The 20283-nt window shown below is 40.1% G+C and overlaps 1 protein-coding gene and 2 long non-coding RNA genes across 4 annotated transcripts; 2 read left to right on the plus strand and 1 right to left on the minus strand.

Annotated features, from left to right (window-relative positions):
• Window positions 1–1045: 1045 nt before the first annotated feature.
• LOC145433807 (xaa-Pro aminopeptidase 1-like) lies at window positions 1046–19521 on the plus strand. Its single transcript, XM_080311064.1, has 17 exons — window positions 1046–1178; window positions 4727–4803; window positions 4876–4992; window positions 7454–7622; window positions 8899–8991; window positions 9059–9216; window positions 10895–10976; window positions 11032–11175; window positions 11559–11692; window positions 11767–11853; window positions 12148–12335; window positions 12459–12591; window positions 12653–12827; window positions 12885–12953; window positions 18932–19008; window positions 19070–19168; window positions 19223–19521. Exons 1-17 carry the CDS (start codon window positions 1154–1156, stop codon window positions 19421–19423), a joined length of 2028 nt encoding a protein of 675 aa, XP_080167190.1. The 5' UTR covers window positions 1046–1153; the 3' UTR covers window positions 19424–19521.
• Window positions 15683–16970, plus strand: LOC145433810 (uncharacterized). Its single transcript, XR_013913195.1, has 2 exons — window positions 15683–15805; window positions 16527–16970. It is a non-coding gene; the product is annotated as an uncharacterized LOC145433810 (long non-coding RNA).
• On the minus strand, window positions 16317–18633 carry LOC145433809 (uncharacterized). 2 transcript variants are annotated; one of them, XR_013913194.1, is made up of 3 exons: window positions 17900–18488; window positions 17667–17825; window positions 16317–16493 (listed from the first exon to the last, which is right to left on the minus strand). It is a non-coding gene; the product is annotated as an uncharacterized LOC145433809 (long non-coding RNA). The 2 variants fall into 2 exon arrangements; XR_013913193.1 differs by having other exon boundaries at window positions 17667–18633.
• Window positions 19522–20283: the final 762 nt, after the last annotated feature.

Consider the following 20283-nt stretch of genomic DNA (forward strand, 5'->3'; position numbering starts at 1 on the left):
GAACGATACATGCCGCCTTTTGCGCACCAAGCACCTCAGAATGCTGTGTTTTTGATTTCCGGTGTCTTTGTTTGTTTATTGTATTTTACGAATCAAGAGCGGGTACTTATACTACTGCGGTTGCTATTTCTAGTCACGACATAAAACTGGTATTAAACCGGCACGCTGAACCAACTCAGCACTATGAAGAAAATTAATTGCATAGAATTTGTCTGCCCGTAACTAACATACTTTGTACTTTTTATTTGATAAATAGATTAGACCAGATAGCCTTGACAGGCCTGCGTCCTTTTGTGTCAAAAAGCTCTCATCACAGATATGTGCCTTATTTTCTGTGAGCACTATGTAAATTGCATACACAACATGTTTAGCAGTTTAGCATTGGCGTATATTCACCTTCTCGGAATTTGGTCTCGATATCACAGACTTGTTATAATACGGGCTAGAATGATTATACTGTGGTATATGGACATTTGGACAATAAACATGTTCGAAGTAACATCTACGGAGGTCATTTACGTGGAAGAATTTCTTCATAATTATGTCAATTTTTGAGGGAAATGTGCCAGATAACACGGGAATTTTTTCGTTTACTCAGTATTCTTTCGATATCCGGGCGAACTCGTCCAGCGGGCCGTATATTCGACAACACGCAATAGTAAGATTGCTTTCACAACAACTTGCATTTCCATGAAATGTGAAACTCAAGGAAGCTTTTGTGTGCCCCTGTCCAAGAGTTAACGGCAACGTGCAATATCAGTTGTGCAACTATTATTGCGACCTTGCGTTTGTTTATTAGATCTTAACACCGTCTCCAGTGCGATAATAGTTTATTATTACTCCTATCGAAGAGCATAACGCACGAAATATATTTCATATCAGCAAATCGGTTTGTATTGAATCACCAGGATGATGTGTGGGCATTATAGAATGGGGAAATTACGGCAACAATGGATTCAGGTTGAGGTATTTGATCAAGGCCTATATATCATATTTCCCTGAACATAATCAAACACTGCATGTGTTTGATCGAAAATTATATTGTATAGCGCAATAAAAGTTTATCCATGAATGACAACCATACTGTGTAGTGCATGCCGTGCATGTAAGAGCTCATGTTCTGTGGATATAGCAAACCTGGGTTTGATTCAATATGGGGTACGATTTCGTTCTTGTAGGTAAGTAGATTCGAAGTTTCATACATTTTATATTAGTTACAGATGTTAAATACACCAACTGTGTAAAAGTAATACCTGCCATGCTTGCATTGATTGGGTGACAAGCATTTCTTTCGGTGAAATTATGTAGAGGGCTGAACTCGAGTAACAATCCCAGGGAGAGCAAAGGCCGTTTCATAGACCGGAGAAGTTTAAGTTTAAGTGGAATCGTGTGAGGACGGTGTTGTCACAAATCGTATTCCCACACAGCGATCGGAATAGATCATTCAGTCCATTAAATTGTTAACTTCCACGACGAGGACGCGATTGCGACTGACCATGGCCTGTAATTGAAACAGGCCATGGACTGACACAACAAATGAAAATCATATTGAAATAATATCCTTCCCCAGCTGTCGGTGTAAATGCTCGCCTACTTTTCTGACCAGATTCAAATTTTACAAATACTAAGATAAATAATTTCTTCCCACTTTCCACATGACGTTAGTCTAGGTCAGTGGTTCTCAACATTTTTGTCTTCGCAGCTCCGTTTTGGACCGTCACGGACCCCTGCGGAACCCCTTAAGTTTTCGTTCAAAATAAGCTCAATGATCGTGCAACCGTCATCTGTCTTGTGCAATTATTAATTGTAAGCTAGTGATAAACAGCCACAAAATGACTCTTCTTGAAGATTCGCCTACACTATATGTGAAAATTGGGTAGACTTCTATGATTTCGAAGCGAATGTATCAGCCGTATGTATTGTCTTGGAAATACGCGTGTTCGATTAGAAATGAACGAGTGCCAAAAATCCATTTCCACAAAGGTGCTGGCGAATGTAATATTAACGCGTAACGCTTCCGACGACAGCTTTTGGTGTGAGTTTTTTATGAACATATCGCGTCCAGCCTATATACATGTCTATCTAGCATCCCATCTTGAAGTTATTTAGTGGCTATATATCACAGGAGCAAATGGATTGGAGTTTTCAATTCGTTCATTGGGACAGATCAGTAAAAAATTCAGGAATTTCTATTTCAAACGACTGTTTATCACTTTGCTGAGACTGGCAACTCCAAATCCAAAATGTTTTGCAAACATTTCGCAGTCACCCATGTTTGACCTTGCTATCTCCAACATTTCATTTTTTTACAAACCCAAACTAAACACCTCTAAACAGGAATGTGTTTGAATTGCCAGGATATTGACAATTTGACAACTAAAATGAGTTTGCGCAGTTGGGTATTTCGTCTAAGACAACCATTTTAACGATGAGAGTTTTAAAGCTTTTGCAATTACGAAGCGAAACTGTCTCATGCTTTCCCTGATTAAAAATAAATACAAATTAGGTCATCAAGCATTTAACAACTGTAGAGGTTCCGCGGATCCCCTCAAAATGCTTCGCGGACCTCCGGTTGGGAACCACTGGTCTAGGTCGTATAATGAATATCAGCTAACCACCCGCCATCCGTCTCTCGCTTATTTCGGAATCACATAGTTATAATTCAGGTTATAAGCAGAGTCCCCATCACGGTGACCGTGGCTCGCAACCAATAGTTAATATAACATAACGTAAAATTTCAGTAATCACATGATTATATACCGTATTTATACCGTATTTCGAGATCGAGTGATATGTAAAATCCAAATCACTCCGCATCCCACGCTACACGATTTTTGGAAATATTCGAATGATATAATCCATCATCTTTATGTGTTGAAATGTGATATTCTGCCCATTTTGTTCTTTCTCTAGTGACTGACTGCATTTCCTATTTTAGTGTTTGAATTCAAGAGAGAAATCGAATTGACATGTCAGTAAATATTTGCAAATTTGCCTCGCCCTGTTCGAAGTAACGATGTCTTTGTTTGTATTGAAACGTTGTAAGCACTCATGCTTGCCACTGCGACGATGACGTGGATCTACAATTTATAGCAGTGGTTCCTAACCCTTTTGGCTTCATCCCCCAATTCTGATTTATTACGAGTCTTCATTCCCCACTACCAAAAACTCCTAAATACCCTTTAAAAATGCCCCTCCATAACATTTAGCCAGAAGTTTAGCAGGGAATTGGTATTGTAAATCTACACCAGGACGCAAGACAATCGCCTATAACTGCATCATAATACGGTTTTTGAACCGATACCGGCAACTCTCAAAATTTAGCGAACGCGTTATTTCGCGTCATACTGGTCACGCTGGGTGTGTTTATAACGCCATCATTGGTTATCCTGAGTTAAATAATAAGTTTTTGTGAACAAGAAGCAATATAATTTTCGATACACATATTTCAGAGCAGTTAAGTCAGGGGTCGCCAACTCAAAATGGGTCGCGGGCCACTTTTCAAATTTTGTAGCAGCCGCGGGCCGCATGAATTCAGTATCAATATCAAATAGGAAACCACGTGTCAAAACCCTACGTCAGTACAACACTGTGCTACCTAACATAGGCGATGGGAATTGTGACCACATTAGAAATAATATTTTATTAAAGGGTAACAAATGCAACAAAAATCACTATCATCAATTTCATTTATTTTGAACTCTGAGCTGTGCATGATACCTGGGAACGTTACTAGCTGAAAGACCATCTCCACGTAAGCTTGATCTTATGGGGAAGCACTGAGTCAGTGGTTCTCAAACTTTTTTTAGACACGTCCCCCTTACTGAAAAATTTTGCGCGCCCCGTATCGAAATATCACAAAATGAAACCAGAATGCTAGCAATCCCAACGGATAACTTGATGGCATGGAAGGTTATGACTGTTGGTTAGAGAAATGTATGATATGAATTCCGAATTTCACACAGGGCAATAACCATGTATTTGAGGTAAATCACGCGTAGCTCGAAAATTTTTTCAGTTGACCGCAGGTCCGCCCTTCTTCAGATGCTTTCACGCCCCCAGTTTGAGAACCACTGCCATAGGCCGTTTTTTAGCGTCTCGGTTATGGCAGTGTTTAAGCCTCTGCACGTCAAGGCAATATATGCCCATGCTCATTCATATCATCTGATTCTGCCTCAATGGAATGCTGTTGCCATCACCAAAGCCGTTTTAGCCTGTGACAAATAGTGATGCTGGGCACATGAAAATAGCTTATTTTGAAACACAACAAAAATATATTGAACCTGTAGTCAATTTCAGCACTTCAAAATGGTTTTCTTAGCTTTCTTCCGAAATCTCAAATCATGTCGCGGGCCGCAAAAGATGACCTCGCGGGCCGCGTGTTGGTGACCCCTGAGTTAAGTGGTAACCATAATCGCGCATGTGTATCGGTAAATATGTAGACTATCCTGCATATACATCCTGAATCCCGTCTATGGTCTATTCCCCACCTTCAACCACTGAATTCCCCACCGGTTGGGAACCACTGATTTATAGTGTCATCACATCACTATAGGGCAGATTTTTGTCGCTGTTCTTCTATAGCCGTATCTATATTACTACCGGCCGCTTATCTGTTGCGACTTCTGCTCATAAATTGCTCCTCATAAGAGTGATATTGTTTGTAGGCCCATATGTAAATGTCAACATGATGATTATTTACATTATATTTCGATCCACTCACCAGCTTCGCTGCTTCTTCTTCATGCCGCACAACCAGCAAATTGCCAAGATCCGGATGTACGAAATTGTGATGATCCAAACGTAAGTTAGGAGCGCATGCAATATTCGCGCACATTACACATAGTTTCCAGTAAAATAAAACTTTACAATCAGAATATATACTTACCGCCAACCGCCACGGATACCACTGGGAGACTCGAAGACCTGCGATCGGAAATGACGTCGAAAAGCTTCGTAGCTTACATTGTTCCGTCCGAAGACGAGCATTTGGTGAGACTAGAAATAATTGTCTGCAAAGCATTATTATTCAATCGTGATTTAATCTCAGAATTAAATTGAATCCTATAAGTTATCCACGGTCCTTCACTAATGTTTATGTATGGGTTAAAAATAATGAGGGTAAATGGCTATAGTTCTGTAATGGTAAATTCTACTTCTGCAGCATCAATGAGTTGCAGGTTCGAGTTCGACAGAGTTCGATTCCAGCAACAGTGTTGGAGGGTTGCCTGGGCCGTCCCCGACCGATCCACGTGCAGGATGCCTTACAAGAGCCTAGCTCGAAATTGAGTCGTGCTGAGAAAGCATAGGAAATAATTTAGGCCTGAGGTAGATATCCAATTGATCGTCGATGTCGAACCATCATGAATATTAAACAACGTAAATGCTTGTAATTACTAACTATACCGAAAGAATGGAGTGTTTCTCGCAGGCAGTCAGCCGTCCGTTCATAACACTGGTCAACACATATTTTTAGGCAGACAACGTAAGAGTGGTTTTGGAGGTTCTGAAGGGCACTGATTCCTAATATGACCTCAGTTTTTTCAAATTGACTCTTGTTTTCGAGATAACCCATGGGGCTATTTTGATCAACATCTCCCATTTTCGCTGTAATGGCTAGATAGAAAATTGGCTCAGTCGTACTATAAAGTTTAGAAATTCAATCTACTTGTTATTTTTACACACAAAAGACCATTTTATATCAAAACACAGCAACAGCACTATATTTCCGGGTATTAGATTTATCATAGCTATAGACTTTCACGGATATCATGTACATAAATAAACTCTAGTCATGCATCTAAGTATTGTAGTTAGGCTTTTCAATGACGAATTTTATAGCACTATGCGTCTATACTCCTCTTTAATCTTGGTAGAATGACCAATTGATACAGGAGAATATGTATTTTCGTAGTGCAAAAGTACAATTTTTAGGCTTGACAAACTGCTTTTTTGACAAAGAAAAACATTTCGCACCAGGTCATGTTTATATTGATAGGATGACTGAGAACGATATGAGGGTTCTTGATTGTCAATTATCTATTTATGAGCAGTATAAAATTAGAAAAAACTACGATTTTCTTCCTATCAAGTGAAATATTCAAGGGTGAATAGTTTAGGCATGGTGTGAACGTGAGGTTCACGCTCGCGTTCTGCATATGTACCTCAGAAATTTAGAGGTTCAAGTTCACAAACGAACCTCGGTAGGTTCTACACTGTGAACCTTTTTCCTATATAACTATTTTCACGTCATTATAACATTTTAGGTTGAAATTTTTCTGTATTTCAACTGCGCGTCCCTCTATGCGTGGCGCTGGCAGCATAAAAAATCAACACCAAACGAGCATGTAGGGTTGCATTTAAAACAAATGGTTGTTTGAAATACTTAGTTTAAAACAAAAACATGTTTTAAACAAAGAAAGGCCATTAAAAAAAAATTGTTATTTTGAAAGTTGTATAATTACGCCATAATTGTGTAAAAACTTTCAAAAAACATGTTGTATGAGCCTACGGACGGCAATTACCACCCAATATAGCCGACGTGTACGAAATGGGATGGTTGGAACCCTCGAAATAGTCTGTTAAACAACTAAATATAGATCATTGGTACGGAATGAATGTTGTGATGATGATGACCGTAGCAAGCGTACGGGGCTCATCTGGATTTCATATGTTTATCGTATCATAAAAACCAAATCCGCGCGATCGGGGTGTTGGCTACTGTATAACTTGTTTATTGGTTAACATCGGTAGCAAGTATAGAAACCCGTTTTACACTCTGCTCAATGTCAACGCAGCAACACTCAGACGCCGAATACTTGTCCGGTCTGGCCTATACCGTTCCGGCGTAAGCTGATATTCGCTTGTCCTCGTCGAAATTGTTGAAAAAGCGTCGAAATATATCGATTTCATGGGATTATTATAGCATTTGATTGACCCAGTTGATACATTTGACGACGTTTAAAAAATCAGTATGCACTTCAGCAGTGCGGCATTATGTGGCCCGAGTAGTCGCTAGGTATGGTAAATTATCACTTCACTGAAATGAAGCGTTGGAATTGGCAATATGACGTCATGTGACGTCACGAGGTTCACGTTCGCGTTCACAAAGAACCCTTCAAAAAGGTTCGCGTTCACGCGAACCTGAACTTTTCAGAGGTTTACACCATCACTTGAATACGGTAATTTTTGGCTTTTTTTAGAAGTACAAATACCTTCTGAACAAGAGCAAATCTGGCACAACTAATGTGATATTCGTAATCAGCAACCTCGAAAACCCCGGAAACGGCTCTCAGATGTTCTGCCAACTTTTTTCTTCATTTTGTTGACCAGTGTAATCATTGCTATCCGAAAAACATTTCAACCTCCGAAGCAGTATGATCGAATACTACAATACGGTTGTTGTGGAAATGCGATTTCGCCTTCAGAAACATATCCTTTCGATATTGCTCAGAGTGAATACATCGCAGCAAGAGATAAGAAAAGGGTTTGGATAACCGGATTTAGTGGATCTTCGGGAACAGCCGTCGTAACGCTGACGAAAGCCGCTGTATGGACTGACGGAAGATACTTTTTGCAAGCAGAGCAGCAGTTGGACTGCAACTGGATACTAATGCGCTCAGGTAAAGCCCAGACTATTTTCTGTATTTATACGTTTTGCGGCAGTCAAACTACGAGTATAGCGGAGGCAGCGAAATGACTTCGGTAAAATGTATAGTATTAGTGTCATTTCTTCATCCAAAGACCTTGCGATCTAAACATTTATCCGGCTATCCATACGCTAATGCCTACGATTTCGTGATTTAAAGCATTCTGTAACTGGGCGATAGCTTTAGAAATTTACCATAAGATGTCGCCAGTCAACAGTAGAAATAGGTGATACATATTCCCACCGCATGGAAAGAACTACTTATCGATTACTACTACAAGAGCATTTTAGATTTCAGGGCTGGGATTGAATAATTCGTTTAACCGATAGCAGACGATATAGATAATAATAAGATCTTGGTTGCTTTTACACCTTGTTCAACGTCCACTTGCAAAGTAATAATTATATTTAATAATAAAAAATAAAAGTAATAAATATAATTATTACTTTGCAAGTGGACGTTAAATAAAGTGTGAAAGCAACAAAGACCCTATGATTATGGCTTGGATTGTGAGCCTTAAAATTCATTACTAATGGCGAACGCCGCAAACTATATTGATGAACGTTGGTGACAGTTATTCCACTTGAAATAGCGCCAGCTACTCTTACAATACTGGCTCGATTCGTGGGAGGCTTATCTGGGCTCCTTATGCCATATGCCTTTCGTTCTTACGTTGATAAAAAGCCCAGAAAAATACCAGGTGAAGGAGGTAGGCCTACTCAAAGAAGCGAATGGGAAGAGCAAGGCAAAGCGCCCGAAGGAGAAAGACAGTCGAATAAAGATTAACATCGAACAATTGACATCGGTCACTAGGCCAAAAGTGGATGCCAGGTTAAGAGACGGCAACTGAATGTCTGATAGCCATATCGACGCTATCAGCTCATCCCACTGTGTCTTGTATATCGCATTGTACATTGTGTGTATCTTCAGCGGGTGAAAACATATGATCTGACGATTATTGCGATTATACTTTAATATTAAAAGCGTAGAGATGCGAGGCTAGTTCATATGATATATTCAAATTAATAGAATATTCATATTATTTAATTGTACCTTGAAGTTCGGTACCTCCAAGAATCTTTTCGGATGCGAGACTTTTGTTCGTTAATTTTTCGCATGAATTCCGAGCTTTCATAATTCGCTCGATGTAATGCCCATCGCACCTTTACTCCGAAGTAGCCCAACGTTAGCCTTTAGCGAAGATAAGCGGGTTCTGTGTGTGTGAGTACTCCAAACGTATGTCCTACAGGCGAACCAGGAGTTCCAACTATCGAAGAATGGATAGCGACGGAGCTCGCGTCCGGCGACGCGGTTGGAGCAAATCCTTTCGTATTTTCAATCGGTGAACTACTTTCCACAGTTTTCTTGTACAGATCTAGATGCATAAACTGTGAATCGTATGTTTCCAGATTCGTGGCTGTATCAAAGCGAATATCTCGGAAGATCCCAGATCACATTTAATCAGTCTTTTTCTGATATAATTGATCTGATTTGGGAAGACAGACCTCCTCCTGACGGCGACGAAATAGTTATTTATCCACTCGAATACGCCGGCAAAAGCTTTCCCGTGAGTGGTGGCAATATTCGCAATAAAACACTCGGCGTTCCCTTGGAGTCATATCAGCACGCGACACAAATGCAGTCCAGGCGTTACGTTAGCACGGGGAAACATCAGCATGACCGCACATACGGGGAGGAGGACACATGAGCACGTGGTGGTTTACCGTTGGGGCGTCGAACCGGGACTTGATTATTGGCTATTCTCAATCGTTGGGGATATAGAGGCATTTGCTGGGTTTGGGGTAATGCAGTATATTCACTTGCACAAGTGTCGAATGCCGATGCGCCCGCATCAGACTTGTACAAACTAAACATGACAGTCAACTAACTAACAGTTTTTTGAGTAGTTCTAGTTCTAGTTGTAGTTGCGGATTTTGAAAATTGCGTAGTTCTAGTTCTAGTTGTAGTTGCAGATTTTGAAAATTCAGTAGTTCTAGTTCCAGTTTTAGTTGCGCATTTCAAAAAAATATTAGTTGCCGATCAACTAGAAAACACTCGTGTGTCCTGCGTGATGAGAACTCTCCTCGCGTGACAAGTGAGGCTACTGCGGGTTACTGATGTGATCATGACAAAGGATCAATGCTCATTGTTGGATCATAGTTAATACATTGATTATGCCGAGTTTACTGATAACTCGGCAAATTTACAACAATCGACAGTCCGCAGCGACACGCGATCTCCCGCTGAGGTTGTTTACTAATTGGAATGTGAACTAGTGATCTACTACTGTGCGCTGGCGAGTATTATCTCGGAACTAAGCTGTCGCATCTGTTAAACTTACGAGATTTGATTCGTGATGATGATGCCGACCATGCCTGCCCAGGCACAAAGAGAAGACGATCTGGATTCGCCCAAGGTATCTTTACAAAGGAAATTGCATAAATTGCCTGGGTCGTCTCCTACTGGCTCTCCAACGCACAAGAAACCGAGACTCTCACTCTTCAACTTTCTACCTCAAAGTCAGTGTCGTCCTCCTGAAGTTAAATCAGGCCCGTCTGAGGTGAAAAAGTATGCCAGGGAACAGTGACTACCCCGGGTCAGAATGTGCTAAACTGTTGGCGGAATATGACCGACTTGCCAGAATTATGAAACTTGGCGAAATTTTCTTGGGATGACTGCGACATCTGCGCCAAGTGGAAGGGGCTTTCTCGCATGCTGGGATTTTGTATTCCCCAAAGAGGGCAAAATTCGAAGAAAAAACATTTTCGCGACTCATGTTGATTCGCTGCAATCAGCAACATCTGCAGAAAATGGTTAAGTTTATCCTGTACTGATTACAGTATAGTTCTGTCTGTCTGATTTTTCAGTTATTTCTCTGTACCGACGCTCATGTAGAAAGCTGGAACGCCGAATTCGAATAAAATAAAAATGAATGAGCTGATTGAGAATTAAATTTAGTTAGTTGTGTTTTAGTTAGTTAGTTGCCGATATTTAAATATCGTTAGTTCTAGTTCTAGTTCTAGTTGCGCCTTTTGAAAATTCAGTAGTTTGTACAAGTCTGGCCCGCATGTTCATGTGTCCCCATAATGACATGTCAGCATGCTCATAAGTACCTGTGCTAAGGTGTCGTTTTTCACTGTGCCGCATCCTCATGCTCATAAATGTCTGGCAAATGAGTATCGAAATTAGGCATTGTACTTTACTAATACCTACGAAATTGGCTCCATAACTCTTTGTATCTGCAGGATAAAGTCAAAGACATGCGATCAGAAATGGTCGACGTGAATGCCGAGTATTTGTTTCTCACGAGCCTAGAAGAGATTGCATGTGAATAAATGTAGTGGAGACGATTGATACCGTTGTAATATGCTATCGATTTTAGGGCTTTTCAATCTCAGAGGGAATGATATATCCAACATTCCTGTATTTACCTCGTACGCCTTATTAGGAATGACCAGTGTCAAGCTGTATGCCGATATGGACCTACTTGATACCGCTGAACTAGACGCTTATCTCTCTTCTGCAAGTGAGTTGGTATTGAGTATATTTTTATACGATGCTGTCATTGCCGTGACGGATGGGCCAGGACAGGTACCAGTTACGATTTCATATGCATAACTATGTCAAGGTATCTCGTGAAATAGGTTGATAAATACAAAATCCCTCAAAACCTTAGACGGCTTCATCATAATGCGATTCGGTATTGGCCAATGAATGCAATTTCTAAGCCTTACACGTTCACTAACGACTGACAGTTCGAAAAGCGTCTGGTTTAGTTTCATGTGGATATGTTACGCTTTTGTATGTTGAAATCGTTCCCCGTGCCGTACGGAAATACAGGGTCATTATCACAACGACACCCCTCAAATCCTTTGTAAATATCGCCTTGCCTTGCACATTGGATTGCAGACTGTCAAGTAACGGATACCTGCGTGGTCACTGCTGGCACAGACGTGGCTCGGAACGATCTTCTACAAGTAAAAGGAAGGGTATGGATGAGCTCGGAGAGTACAACGTACGGGATGTACAGCGCGGTGGACAAGGTATGAGCTCGTTCCGTAATGTTCTGTCGCGTTTGATTTAGGACTCGTCCAACTATTTTGTTCTTCTACCGTAGGATCAACAGGTACAAAATATATCCCCCGTGAAAATGCCAAAATCAGTCAAAAATGCGGTGGAGATAGAGGGAATGAAAAAAGCACACGTAAGTCCCCCTTTTCATTAACTACATCAGACGAGGACGCGGTAGGAAATAGTGGGAGGCGGTTGCGTACAAAATAATGTCAGTCGCATGAAAAATGAGGTCAGTCGCTACGTTAGGGGGCTAGTGTCACTACACATCGTCAATTTAATTAACCATCACAAAGAAGAGACTGCCACGATCACCACTAACGAATTCTGATGCATGAATGCTTTTGAACGGTTTTCCAGTCTCTTCAAGATGATGAATAATTTCGGAGAATAATTCCATCATGTATTTACGATATGTGTTCAACAGATCTACGACGCGGTAGCTCTCTGCGAGTATCTAATGTGGCTGGAGCAAACGGTGCAGGGAGGGACAGTAGACGAATTGAGTGGAGCTGAAAAATTAAAATCGCTTAGACTCGCACAAGAAAAAAGCAAAGGAATCAGCTTCTCATCTATATCTGCTGTAGGAGCCAATGCGGCTGTAATTCATTACAGGTAGCCTGACGTTACCGCATCCAGACTTTCACGGGAACGTGCCTCTGAATTTGTCCTGAGCATCGACATTTATTCCGCGTTGTACCTTTCATATCAAATTCTTCATCCAAATTTTACCTTCAGGGCCACGAATGAAACCAATACCAAACTGACAACAGACGACCTTTATCTCATCGACTCTGGAGGACAGTATTACGAAGGCACTACGGACGTTACTAGGACACTACATTTCGGAACGCCTACCGCATTTGAAAAGGTGCTTTCCGCCTTTCGTAATATTAATTTCATAATCGAAACCTCACTTTCAATGTGTATAGGAAGCGTTTACGAGAGTGCTGATGGCGCAGACAGATATAGAATTGGCAATATTTCCCGAAACTCTGGATGGCAATGACATTGACATCTTGGGCAGAAGGCATCTCTACGATGTAGGACTAGATTTTCGGCACGGTACCGGTCATGGCATCGGGCATTATTTGAGCATTCACGAATGTATGTTGGCCTAAACATGCGGTTTCAATTTTGTATATCTTGTGATTTCATTGCCAGATCCTCCGGCGATAGGAAGAGCGCAAGCTGAAGGATACCCATTTCAACCTGGAATGTTTACGAGCAACGGTGAGTGCATGCTCGCAGCTTCACTTCTATGTCGGATCACCAGGGTGCATTCTTTCAGGCGATGGGATTAATAAGCATTTGATATTCATTGTGTACATATAGAATATAGATATTAAGACGTCTCCATTGTTAGTATTATGTGCCTGCCCTTTAGATTGAATAGGCCTACAGATATTGTTTTATTTCAATCACACGTTACATGAATACGTTTTTTAACGGCAGAGAAACAGTGGCGCACCATAGCATGTAGTTGTGCCATGACTATGTGACTTCGGCAGATTTTCAGAGTTGATAATTTTACATTTGAAGACACGTGATATATATTGGCATGTTGGCTTAGCGCGGCATGCCAATGATACAACGGGGTGATATAATACTGTAACATACCTGTGTAGATCACAATATGCCGTACGTATAAACGGAGTCTAGCAGCCCCCAAGGATTGTTATGGATTGTTTAACCGTTTGGCGCCGGCGTTGGTATTTTTACCCATTGCCGTTAGAGGGAAGAGTACTGTATCAGAACCACTATATATCCCGTTCTAATCGTGCTAGGTCGTTGCTGTTTATTTCTACGGATAGATATTGTTTGTGCAAGTTCATTGATACCATAATATTTGATATATATTATATCTAAGACGTCGAAATCGGATATCAAATACCGTAGATAAATATGTTGCAAAATACACTCTTTCAGCAACGCGCGCGTCATTGACCACTCTCACATAACGTACTGTATGTTTTGTTCTAGCCGTCTTAGAGCATAGTTGTTTCTTTCTGTGAAAAGCTAGTGTCCATACAAGTTCACACATATCTTCGTATCTGATATTAGTTACATATAAGGTGTTCAAAATCTATGTGATAGGCGCGTCAGCGCGTGACAAAGATATCCGCCGACCGCATCATTTCGCGGAAACGTGCGTTCCCGATACCCGTCATATACCCTGTCGTATATTTGGTTTTATTCGTCATAGCCAGTTGTTGTAGTTTGTTTCTATGAATAGTGCTTGTCAGCTTCTGATTTTCTTGCTAAAACAACGATACTAGTTATGTCTGCATCGCTCAAGGTTGCATTTGAAAACCGGGAAGAGAATTCTCGCAGCCTACCGTACCAGCTTCAAGCAGATGGATGAATACTGGTCACATAACGGGATATGTATCGAGTTCTAATAGTGATATACCTTCATAGATTGTGTCTGTGAATAGTTGTTGCCTATACGATTCTAAATAATGTCTTATAGTCAAGTATAATTCGGGCTAAATACAATATTACTCAGCGCATATACCTACGCAAAAGTGTTCATCAGTATATACAAAGAGCTGTCGTGTAACGATATATATCTTTCGTTGTAGTAATGAAAGGCATTTACGGATTGTCTCTTTCAATAGAACTAGCCAATCTCCACCTTCAAGGCTAAAATAAACAACATTAGTTATGCCTATGTCACCCCAAGACCGCTTCTAAAAATCGTGAAGAGAATTCCTGCAGACTACCACACTAGTGTCAAACGCAGGCACGAATATCCGTAACATAATGTGTTATATCCTGAATTATATCGGTAGTAGACATTCTTAGATTGTTTCTGTGGAGAGTACATGCCCATAACATTATATCTACATCAGACTAACAGCTAATAGTGATGTATATATCGCAACAAGACCAATTCTACACGCTGTGTATTCCCCGCAAACGTGTGTATCATGTTTGTATGACGTGCTACCAACTAACGTCATAAACCTTACGTAGTAGTAAGATATGCGTTTGTGGTTTGTCCTTATGGTTAGGTCTTGACAATCTCCGTTTATCAATACTAAAGTGACCCATTTACGTGCTCTATAAGGTTTGTAAATGCCCTGGAAGGCTACGCTACCTAATAAATACACGCACGTCACTCGCTCACTCGCCGATGACTCATTCACTCTGCGGTCTGGCGCGTGTTTATTGTGCAAACCCTCAGAACTGTATCTATTGGATAATGGCGATATTAGGGCGTATTAGATCGACTGAGCCATCTCCATGATCATGATTTCCTCGCCGATATGATTCACAAGAAGCCTATGTCACCAGATATCCATGTTAAGGTTTATAAACAGTACAGTAAATGTAATACGTTTCTCATCAACGAATAGACACTTACGTGACCTTTGACACGAACCAATCAGGTTGCAGTAGGATGTAAACAAAGAACAAGCCCGGGCAAGCTTACTATTAGCTCTTATGGAAAAGGGTTGAAAAATATAGGTTTTTAGCAAAATTACATTGAATTGGGAATAGCTGGCTTTGTTGAATGGTAATAACATAGAGCTAGTATGTATATGCAGTGTTATAACCTACAATAAGCATGAATGATGGCAAGCACGCATCAGCATGGTATGTCCAAATGAATGAATTTCTGACAACTTTTCGGATGAAGCAACTATTGCTGTATTATCCTTAGTCGTATACTATAGGATTGTCGTACCGAATAGAATGTATTAGAGGAATAGTGAGTCAGGATATGTGTGGTATCCATTATGTGGCGTTATATGCGTTCTATTTATGGAATCGACATTTGTAAATAGTAGTCTACAGTCGTATCATTATCTAGCAAATTACTGTTACACTGGACACTTGTCTGCATATTCAATGATCATATTAATATGATATATGTTAGGCAACATGATCCGTTCCCAGCTGAAATCGTCATATTTTGTTCTAGCTCGTGTATTGAATCTATCAGGATAAATGCCGGATAAACACTGCGCTAATAGCCTGTGTAACATGGAGATGGCTACCCAGACCGTTCCTGGTGTGCGCTTTTACCTTTCCCAGAGCCAATGACATGCATGGAAGAATGTAAAATCTGGATAAAGGCATGTGGACTTCCTTGTAGTCATCTGAATTCTCATTTTATTAAGAAAATGACGTATCTATTACTGTACCAAAAATATTGAATCGTGACATAATCTAGAATCTAGATCAGTGGTTCCCAACGTGGGCGATTTGGCGGTCTAGGGGGGCGAAAATGACGAAGGGGCGACAGGAGGGCGAAAATGGACAAAGGGGGCGACGGGGGGCGATGACGCGTCAAAACGGCTGACATTTTTTTTTTTTAGTCAACCCATGGAAATTTAGTTACAAACGTGTGTCAAATTAGACATCGAGCCGAAAATTTGACCCTTTTTTTTAGTCAACCCGCCGGTGATTACAGGTTTGTATGCCCAATTTTCGGTACACAAAATTTGGGGGGCGATGATCGGTATTGACCTTGAAAAGGGGGCGATAGGTCGAAAAAGGTTGGGAACCACTGATCTAGATGAAACAATTCTGTGTTTCAAAATGAGTCCAATCTGAAATGCAGTCACACTTGATGCCACAATCGACTTGGTGTGTGTCTCGTTTTATTCCACTCCAGTTTTGTTGCTTGATGGTGTGTAATGTATTGAAATTGTTGAAAACAATATATTCAATAATGAGACGAATAGTTGAAATTGGTAGCGGTGATACGTTGTATGAGTCGGACGAGTACGCCTTGATAGGTGCCTGCACAGCAGTATTGCTCTGTAAAATAAACATATTATATATTTTGTGCAGGCTTGATGGATATCTTTTATGAAGCTGCAGAAAGAGGAAGTCGATGGATAAAACGCAAGAAAATCAAATTTCTGGAAGAAGTATAGAAGCACAAAACAGTAAACTCGTCCAGGAAAATTACAAATTGACGGACAATTATTGCTAGTGAAGTTCAGTTCTCAGAGGAGCATCATAATGTCAAAAGATGCGGAGAAGCTGAAATTTTATGCTCGACTACATTAAATTCTTTCTGAATTGCACGACTTATCCTACTGACGTCAAATTTATAGTATTGCTGTAAGCATAGTATTTAACCATTGGGTCAGCCATATGTAACTGCTTCATTAAATCGCGATTTGGCCATGTAGATATGTGGTTCTTAAAAATGCACCATTTGCATTCATTCATGATTTCTCAAATCTAGAATGATTATTGACTGTCAATAAATCCCATACAACTTTGAAAGGATTGATGGATTGTGGTACACTTACTTTTATGCAGGAACTATTCACAGGGAGCATTTCAGATCGAAATATTAGTTAAATATGTGGATTCGACAAGGAATGTAAGAAAATGATGGAGTTCAGCTATGGTGAGCCAGGCAATGCTATCATGGCAGAAAAGGGATTCACCATTGAGTCTGATATCAAGAAATTGAATCTAGATTTAAATATTCCTGCACGTGATTTACACACCGTCAAATGCCTGAGCCAGACTGTTCCACAACAAGAAAGATGGAGAGAGAACGTATTCATGTTGAACAGCTGATCGGAAGAATCAAGGAGTATAAAATTTTGTCTGGTGTCATACTATGCAGCATTGTGCATCACAACTAACCAAATATATATGGACTAATTGCATACTCTAATTCAAGATTGAAAATTAAAAATGAATGACGCAACATATTCGGCAATTGTGCAAATTCAGTTCCATTGTCAATATCGTAATGCCTAATAGCATGCTACGGATCGTAATTGCGCGGTGCCATGGTCAGTCTGTACCAACAGTGCATGTCTAGATATTCCAGTGGTGTGCATTATTAAAGCTCATTTAGATGCCCAATTTGTTGAATGAACAATTCTCCAGATGAAAATGTTCTAGGATTATTTGTGTTTGATGGAATGTTATAAAACTGAAGACACCAGATACACCAAAATCTACCTTGAGGCAGGAGTTGATCGGTTGCGAGTACGGTGGAGAGATTGCTTGTCAATCACGATGGAGCTCACTGATGCTGATGCAAATCACAATGTAGTCCTTTTAGCTTCAGGTGCTGGATTGTCTTAATCAATGCATATGCATGAGAGCATATATCAGAACCTAATATGAAAATAAATCATGGTTAAAATATCTATTGAAGGAGTCTCTGAAAAAATGTCTTTTTCCTTACTTACCCTGTCTTACAAGTGCAAGACCGATCAATAATGGATTTTCCGAGAACGTGTATTTCCATTGAGTGTGTTATCTCACTTTTCCGCAAGTTGCGATAACATTGGCTGTTCACTAGAATATTGCTTCTAAAAAGAGTGGATTGTCTCCTCAATCTTTATCCCTAAATCGTGTGCATAGCGCTCCATGAAATACTTCGTAGCTTTCTCCGCGGTGTTAGAAGAAGATGCTGTTCCACTCAAATCCATAAATTCGATAGAATCTCCATAGCTTTCAAGTTTCATAATCAATACACAAAAATTGTGATGTGTGGCAGCAGCTATATTTTATAGTATATATATTTCTGAACATGAGATATGCTTGAAAATTTTGCTCGAGACCTGGAGCCTATGAAATCGTCAAAATATGCATTACCACAATCCTATAGTATAGTATACAACAATCGTCGCTTAATCAGAAAAGTTGTCAAAAACCCGTGCATTTGGACACAGCACGCTGGTGCGTACTTGCCACCATTCATGTTCATCCTAGATTAAAAGCTGCAACCACATACTAGCTCTACGCTATTACTATTCATTAAGGCCAGTCATCTCCAATTCAACGTAATCTTGCTTAAAACCTTCATTTTTCAACCTTTTTCCATAAGAGCTCATAGTAAGCTTGCCCGGGCTTGTTCTTTGTTTACATCCTGCTGCAACCTGATTGGTTCGTGTCAAAGGTCACGTAAGCGTCTATTCTCGGCTTGCTCTCGATATAAGTGGCCAGACACAGTGCTCGAAATGATTTGAGTGGCGCAATCGGATCCGCGTTGAAGTTCTGAATCCAACGACACCTTGTTTAAGGTGTTCGAATCCCATTAAGGTACAGTTTTTCGATTTTGAAAATTGAAGTAAAATTTTTCGAAAATTGCAGCCGGCGCCAATCGGTTAATTGCATGAATTTCTTCATCATGTCTTGTTCGTACCTGTCCTCGAACCTATTGCTTTTGCGTCATCCAAAACCAAAAGATAACATGCAATTATCCTTTACATTCATAGAACCGGGGTATTATGAAGACGGAAAATTTGGCATACGTTTGGAAAACATCGTGATTGTCGAGGAAGCCGAAACCAAAGTACCGAGAAAAATAGCGCCAATATTCGGTCACAACATTATTGAAACTCTTTCTATTTCAGTATATGTTCGGGGATTATCGATATTTAACTTTAACGTCAATAACCTTGGTCCCGTTTCAAAGCAAAATGATTGATGTCACACTGCTGAGTGACAGACAGGTAACTTCCCAGTCACTCACGAAATGCAATCAACCCGTTCCACATTCATTACAGCTCAACCACATAAATTCATACCATTCTCGCGTGATGGACACTGTTGGTGCTGAACTTACAAATCAAGGAAAGGGCGATGTCAGACAATGGCTTTCGGAAGCTACCAAAGTTATAGTGCGAAATTCCGGAAGAAAATCAGTCATTCCAATATCTTCTGTTTGCTTGAGTTTGGTGTCGTTTGTGACGATGAAAATGTTTTAGGATCTATAATTAACTTCGCATTTTGGTTTAAAATTGTTAAAATGCCAATAACGGTTTGACATTAAAATACAGCCTGACAGAAATGGACTGAGATCGAATCCTGTATTGCATGCCATTATTGATTCTCGTATGTTATGCGAAAGAAACATATAAACAACGTTTTGATCGCGAGATATGCTAGCAGGGGTAGCCAGACTTGATTGATGTTCAAGCCCCATATCACAAAATTATGTCAGTCTACTACAGGGGTGGGCAAACTTTATAGCTCGCGGGCCGCAACCAACATTTGAATAAATTCGTGGGCCGAACTATTTTATAGAAAATTTGGATAGGCCTACATAGCCAGAATTCAATATTGGTATTTGACTATATAGTGACCGACGACATGGAAATGATACATATTGTATTTGTATATTTAAAAAAAGGCAAATATTGATTTGATGATTTAACGTATACTCGTGTCAGAAACATGGGCGAGCATTTATAAGCTGGTCGTCCTCATTGACTAAATTAGGGATGAAAGTAGGTTGTCCGCATTCTTAGAACTGGATGTAATTTTCAGTCTGTGAGCAGCGATCTGTTCTTAGATTTGCTGATTGTACTTTTGGTTTAACTCCAAGACACACAATGCTGACAGCATCATAATCATTACCTTTAAATATTTTTTTACAATATATAAATATTATAAATACAAATATTTCTTCACATACAAAGAGCGAATCTATCGAACACTCGCGAATAAGTATTCCAAGCATGGCACAAAAGTAATAAAATTGCTTGTTTTGCCAATCTAAAATGACACTCGTGGTCCGAATTAAGTCATATACGTTTCACTTTCTGTAATGTTTCGCAATTAATTA

The sequence above is a fragment of the Botryllus schlosseri genome, chromosome 2, assembly GCF_051294905.1.
Source record: "Botryllus schlosseri isolate E-star chromosome 2, Bs_hap1, whole genome shotgun sequence".
Lineage (NCBI taxonomy): Eukaryota > Metazoa > Chordata > Ascidiacea > Stolidobranchia > Styelidae > Botryllus > Botryllus schlosseri.